This window comes from Typopeltis vanoorti, chromosome 6, assembly GCF_054136105.1.
Source record: "Typopeltis vanoorti isolate ZY-2024b chromosome 6, IOZ_Tvanoo_1.0, whole genome shotgun sequence".
NCBI lineage: Eukaryota > Metazoa > Arthropoda > Arachnida > Uropygi > Thelyphonidae > Typopeltis > Typopeltis vanoorti.
Window position 1 is genome coordinate 91,447,636 of NC_143554.1, and position 7,423 is coordinate 91,455,058.

Consider the following 7,423-nt stretch of genomic DNA (forward strand, 5'->3'; position numbering starts at 1 on the left):
TGGCCACAATAATAACTTAATAACTAGCCATTAAATAAGTTTAATCTTTTCAGTGGTATTAAGTTTGATTTGTTAGGATGTAAAGGTCTCGCGTTCATGTACGTAGCAGAGTAGAGTGCAGGAGGACACTCTACTCTGCTATGTACATCTTGCCATCTCTCCTACTACTTAATTCTCCTCCCCCCCCCCCCACACCTACCATCTATGCCACCATTCACCGTCAACAACAGTATTTTTTCCTGTAAATTGTGTGTAAATATATACCATACTATGTATGAAATGTATGCATGTAAGATCTGAGATTCCCGTTAAAAATACCAAGCAATTTTAATCCTGGTTTTACTCCATTTCCCAAGTAAGCAAACAGACAAACAAGTCAAGTTTGCGCCTGCAAGTGATGCAAGTCTAGCTGATCCTAGACTTGCATCACTTGCAGGCGCAAACTTGACTTGTTTGTCTAGCTGATCCTAGACTTGCATCACTTGCAGGCGCAAACTTGACTTGTTTGTCTGTTTGCTTACTTGGGAAATGGAGTAAAACCAGGATTAAAATTGTTTGGTATTTTTAACATTTATTATACCCAAGGTAAAATACCTTCTACATCTGAGATTCCCGTTTCACAGGTTAGCTCTCAAATGCCACCCCCACCATCAACAACGGTATTTTTTATCTGTAAATTGTGTGTAAATATATATCATACAAAATGTATGCATGTAAGATCTAAGATTCTTACTCCTTTTTATTATTCTTACTATTTCTCCTTATTCCCATTTCACAAATTAGCTCTCAAATGGTAATCTGCCAATTGTTGACAACTTTTTTTTTTTTGAACACAGGCACCAAACCATAGGTGTAGAAAGTCGAAGGTCTTCCAGAACAAGGGCCATCTTCAGTCAAAGTTTGACCTTTAAGCCTTTTGAACCTCTCGAATGTTGTTCTTTAGCAACTTAAGGCATTCTCCCCAAAACTGTTTTAAGCATTTGATAAGCTTCTATAGCTTTTCTGCCATATTTAACACAAAACACAACACCACTGTTCATTAATTCATCATGTTATGATGTCTGTATATGTATCTCTTTATTATTGTAAAGAAACAATATGCTAGCATGTTTCTTTACAATAATAATAATTGTCCCAGAACTTTTTGAACAGATTGCATATACATTTCTAAAGGGATTTTATGAAAAATGTTCCAATACGTGATGGGGCAGGAGAGATATGTAAGGGATGACCTTGTTCCCTCCTGCCCCATTGTGGTTAACAATGACATGAGGAGTAAATATTTTGCTTAGTGAGTGGCGATTGAATGGAATAGAGACCATCATGTTCTTTCATGATTTTTTTAGAAATTTGCAAAGATGAAAGCCCATATCAAAGATGCAGAGAAGAAGAAGAGCACTCATAACTCAGGTCTGGCTTTTCATACTGGTAATGAAAAACATCTAATGATTTGGAAGTTGTTCAGAAGAAGGCCATATATTGAATTCATCAGTTGTATTCACAAATTTAAAAAAGCCTCTGAAATGATATAATGTCCAACATAACTTTAAAGGACCTGAGATACTTGGTATAGTAGGTAATAGGCATTACATATCACAGATCAACAGTAAATCATGTGTATAGTATCTCAACACAATATGCAGTCAGTTTAATGATAATTCTATCAATGTCAGTTTGTATAAAAATCATTCTACTACTGTATATTTTCGAATTCAAAATATCTTTACTCCTGATGAAGTATGCCATAGTGCATAAGAAGCTAGTAGAATAATTAAAAAGAACTATTTCTAACAAAAAATATATTTTGAGTGGCTATATTTCTACTTATGTATAGGGCAAAATATTAGCAATAAATTTGTTTGTATTATAAAGAGTCATATGTAAAGACATCCACAGTGGTCAGTATATTAAGTACATTTTTGAAGTATTTTTTCTCTGTTCATCTGTTTTTTTGTAAGAATGTTCTTAAATATTACCAATTGTAACATTACTTCATTATTAATTTTGAATATTATTTGTACTGCTAATTTTTTTTACAGCTTTTTTTTTAAAATCTACATCAAACATATAATAAATTTAAATTTTGTACAATTTTCATTTGTTGAATCATTATTTCTGTCATCTTTATTTTGATTTATAGGTTAAGTGTGTTCTTTATAATATCAACAAGGCTAGTTTTTTCCACACTATTCTTGCTCTCATGTTGGTATTTCTATATTAACTCAGAAGAGGGTCTGGTCAGAAAGTCTAATTCTTTATCTTTGCTTTATGCAGATGATGTACTCCTAAACAAATTAAGTACAAGTTCTGGATTTTCTAGCTAAATCAAATAATAACTGTAACAAATTAAAGTGAACATCAGCAATAAAAAAAAAATAATAATAAATATAAATAATAAAAAAAAAACTATGAAAGTAGGCAAGAACATACAAAACTTCAACTGCATTCTCAAAGAAGAACTTACAGAACAAGTAAAATATTTCAACTATTTAGGCACAGTTTTAGAGACGATACAATAGTAAATTAAATATGGAAACAGACAACAGAATAAGCAAAGCTGGTGTGGCAGGAAGCCGGTTAAATAAATTTATATGGAATAAGAGGGAAAGTAGCTAAAACACTAAACTAGCAGTATAAAAGACAGTGCTGAAACTAATTTTTAGTTATGGATCTGGGAGTTGGATTAAAAATAAAATACTTGATCAAAGATTAGAGAGCACAGATATGAAAGTCCTGAGAAAGATTAGGGGAATGAAGAGATGGCATCATATTAAAAATGAAGATATTAGGAAGGAACTCAACATTGTTAACATAAAGGAATGTGTGATCACAACTAATCTAAAATGGTGTGATCACTTAAACAGAATGGAAGAGAAAACTTAGCAAAAACAGGTGTTTGATGCCAAGATGGCAAAAAAAATACCCCACACGAAGACCAAGCAAGCTCTTTATGGATTTATTCAACCAGAAACACCCCCCCCCCCTCCTCCTAGAAGATTGAAATATTAAATATGACAATATTGGAGTGCTGACAAGTAATAGACTAATTTGGAGGAAAATTGTTGATAGGATATTAATAATATTAATAATAATATAAACTTAATCTTGTAGTACTATCATAATATCCAGTATATCCTTGAGGGCACATATCAGGAAATTGATGATAATACATATTCACTCAGTTGAGTGCCTTGATATCTGATCACTTCTCCACATTTTTTTTTTAATACGAGTCTTGCACTCGGTCAAGTTCCTAAGGAGTGGAAGGAGGGCAAGATTGTGCTACTTCATAAAGGAGGTAATAGAACTCAAGCATCAAACTATAGGCCTATCTGTGTGTCAGGTTTGTAGTTAAGTTGTTGGAGAAGCTTCTGAGAACTAGGATCCAGAATTGGGTTGACAACAATGGTATTATCTTTGATGGTCAGCGTGGATTTGCTAAACGGAGGTCATTTTAGTAATCTACTTACTTAATCTACTTACTTATTATGGGGTGCTTAAGGGTCAAACTTGTATAACTGAAAGGAGACCTCCACATAGCCTTTAAAGGAATGTGGAGAACCGACCAGGGCTTCTGACCTAATGTCCAATCCGCACCTTCTTGTGGTGCACCCTGTTGGGTATCTACCTGGATACTGAACAAACGAGGATGAGCTAGCAATTTGGGATTTAGCTGACCAAATTGTAATTCTTATTGGCTTAAACCAAATTACAAAATGATTGTACAACATCACAAAATTTCATGCCAGCTGGGACGTTGCCCGTTTAAACAAGGCTCCCGTTTGTTTTCACCAGGGAACCAGGGTGAACAGTGAAAAGTCAGCTACTGGAACAAATCTGAAAAAACACCCCAACTCAACATAACCAGAGTTAAAGATTGGTACTATCAACATAAGAAGCCTGAATAGCAAAGAAATGGAGGTAGCTGAGGAATTAGATAAGTACCAGATCGACATAATAGGGGTGACTGAAACAAAAAAAGACAAAAACTGGTAAGATCTTTCTGAGCAATAAATACAAAATGTTATATTCAGGCAATGACAATCAAGGAAAAGAAGGAGTAGCCATTGTATTCAACACTAAATACGAGCTAATCTTCTTGAATGGCAGGCAGTCTCAAGTAGAGAGGGGAACTGGACAATGAGACTTATTTGTGCCTATGGTCCCACAGAAGGTTCTACAAAAGTAGAAGTGGAGGAATTTTTTGAGGATTTAGAGAAAGCATCTGATACAATGAAAAAGGAAAAGTTGGTCCTCGTTGGAGCTCTAAATAGCAGAGTAGGAAATGATTGTCAGACGTACAAAAATATATTGGGAAAATTTGGAGAAAAGAGCAAAGCTAATAAAAATGGCAAATATTTGTTGGATTTCTGCTCAGGTTATTACTAACACCATGTTCCAACATAAAAATGTGCACAAATTCACATGGAGAGAAGAGGCAAGGAATAAGAACAGTCTCATTGACTACGTTATTGTAGATAGTGATGTTTTCTCCCTTGTGTATGACACCAGAGTGTACAGAGGATTTGAAATTGGAAGTGATCACTATTTAGTCTTGAGCAGGATAAAATTGAATTTCATATTGAAAAGAATGCAAGAAAGTTTTAAAGCGAATTAAAGTTGAGCAGCTCTCAGATGTGAACTGTAGACTAAAATACACAAAGATTACTGAAGAAAAAATGAAAGAGTTTGAGAACAGGAATCAAACCTTGGAGATTCAGTGGCAAGCCTTGAAGAAAATCTTGATTGATTCAGCCAGAGATGCATGTGGTGAGGTTGTCTGCAAGGATAGAAAAATCAGAACTCCATGGTGGACACATGAAATTAAAGAGGAAGTGAAGGAAAAGAAGAAAGCATATCAAAAGTTCCTGGCAAATAAGTCAGCTTGTGCTCTTAGAGAATACAGAGACAAATGTAAGAAAGCTAAACACTGTGTAAAGCTAGCTAAACAAAAGTCATGGGAGGACTTTCGCAAGAACATAGAAAATAAATATCAAGAATGTGGCAAAATATTTTGGAGGTTGTTGAAGAAGCTTCTTTTTTAATTTGGAAAACAAAAATGGAATGCAGAATTTATGCTTGGTGAGGATATATTGTTGGAGGTGGAAGAAATAAGAGATCTGGGGGTAATAGTGGATAAAGATCGGAAATTTAGGGGGCACATAGCCAAAATTGTGAAGACAACACAAAGGCTTTTGGGAATGATGCAGAGGACACTGACTTGTAGAAGTAGGGAGATTCTTGTTCCATTGTATAAGGCTTTGATTAGGCCACACATGGACTATTGTGCCTAGATTTTATCACCTGGTTTTCACTAGGATGAAAAGATGTTAGAGGGTTCAGAGGCAACTGAGCAACTGACTAAGGTAGTTTCTAACTTCTGGAATGTCGAGTATGAGGAAAGATTGAGAAGATGCAACTTCCAGAGTCTGGTGAGCAGGAGGCAGAGGGGGGGGGGTATGATAGGGACCTACAAGTTATTAAGGGGTTGCTATAGGATTAGTGCTGGAGAGGTTCTACAGAAAATAGTGGGAGATCAGGGGGAGAACCAGAGGTCATCCCTTGAAGCTGTATAAGGAGGGTGTGAATAGGGGAGTGAGAAGCAGGTTTTTTTTGTGCAGAGTTGTGAATGATTGGAATGCTTTGCCTGAGAGTGTGGCATCTACAGAGAATTTGAGTGTGTTTAACGCACTGTGTGATGAGCTGTGTGTTTGATAAAAGGACCTCCTAGATGAGTCTGACTCCATGGGGTCTTGGGTAATAATAATAATAATATTTGTTTTTAGGTACTACAGAAATCATGATTTAGTAGTTGTTTTGAGCATCAGTTCTAATATTCTTATTTTCTGTTATTTTATTTTTTCTATTTACTTTATTATGTACTTCTTTATCTCTATTTAGAAAGGTATAGTCTGATAACCTCTTATCTGGTAATTGGACCATGCTCGATGTATGCATGAAACTATGAAAACTCCAGTTTTGGGCTGCAGTTTCTCTGACACTTTCATTGGCATTGATCACCATATCATGCTCAAAGTCACTTAGTTATGTTTTTAATTCAATTTTTATGATGATTTGCACATGCATACACACACACTCATGCGTATACATGTACACACTCTTTCCTGCAGTATATTTTCTGGAATTGACACATAATTTTCTCTAATGAAGCATCTGGTTTCTTAGACAGGAATCCACTGATAAACTAGACACTAGCTATGTGTGCACATTATTTGTGAAATAAAATGGATATATTTTTAGAAATTTATGTAAAAGGTATATGGAATGTGGAATAAGGTATATGAAGATTTATTTTTACTCATTGAAATAAACAGTTTTCAATTAGTTCATTTTTAACTCATAGGATGTCTTTTTATAAAATTTTCTATTAGATCAGTCACTTCAAGATTCCTCATTATATATTTTTCGTGGAGGAGTTCCCTAAAACAGCATCTGGTAAAATTCAAAAATTTCGAATCAAAGAAGAAACAGAAAAAATGATTCAGAAGAGTTAGGAACAATTTTAAACTGAAATTTTATAAATTTTGTGTGGCAGGTGCTCAAGAACAAAGCTGTTGTGTATTTCAAGTCCAACTTAACAGGTATATGGACCAGTGCATCTATAAAGAAGCAGGAAATAATTTTTCATTCATACATGCATGAATGCACACTTGTTATCAGCAGTATTTGAGAATGCTTATTTTTATATGAGAATATTTTTTACATTTTTATAGAAAAATATACCTTTTTTTTGTAATAATAATAACAATAAAATGTTGACTTTGTTTTACATGCTTGAAATTAATCAATAAATGGAATGAGAAAAGGATATTAAAAGTTGATGGCATAAATAATTAATAATGGTATTTTTTCTGTAGTTGTGCATTTTTAATATTTCTTTTTCTAAAACTGAATCATAGACTAATCCAAAAGGTAGGATTAATGTGTAAAGAAGTTAAGAAGATATATCTCCATTATTAACAATCTTCCATGTCTATGAACTCATAATAAGAGATCCAGCCTTACCTTAAAAATAATTCAAGCCTTGAACTTATATAATCTACTTTATTGCATCACATTTTCCCACAAGTAGTGGAAAAATATGATGTAGTGAAGTAAGGAAAGTGCTGTAGGGAGGTCTTCCTTTTTGATTCTTTGCACAGCCTCCATAAAATAAATTCACTTAAATATGTTTTATTCTTCAGTTAAACAATCCAGTCCTCATTCATATAACTACTGAACATATGAAATGTTTTTTTTTTTAAATTTAGCTTTCATTGTACTTTGTTATACTTCATAATTAGGTAGTATATGATTTTAATCTCACAGTGTGAGAGCACTGCTTTGCTTATTGGAGGCCTGCAGTGTCTTGAAAAAAGTTCTGTGTTTGGTGTCTAAAGCGAGGTTTCCAGATTATCTTACC

The 7,423-nt window shown here is 34.1% G+C and overlaps 1 protein-coding gene across 2 annotated transcripts in view; it reads left to right on the forward strand.

Moving 5' to 3' along the window:
* The window catches only part of LOC150105701 (medium-chain acyl-CoA ligase ACSF2, mitochondrial-like), a 398,514-nt gene extending 391,666 nt beyond the window's left edge, over positions 1 to 6,848 (forward strand). For both annotated transcript variants that reach the window (XM_090394306.1, XM_090394307.1), the window contains exon 16: positions 6,393 to 6,848. In XM_090394306.1, coding sequence (XP_090250432.1) covers positions 6,393 to 6,515 — 123 coding nt within the window. In that variant the 3' untranslated portion in view covers positions 6,516 to 6,848. The remainder of the gene's footprint in view (positions 1 to 6,392) is intronic.
* The last annotated feature ends 575 nt before the right edge of the window (positions 6,849 to 7,423 follow it).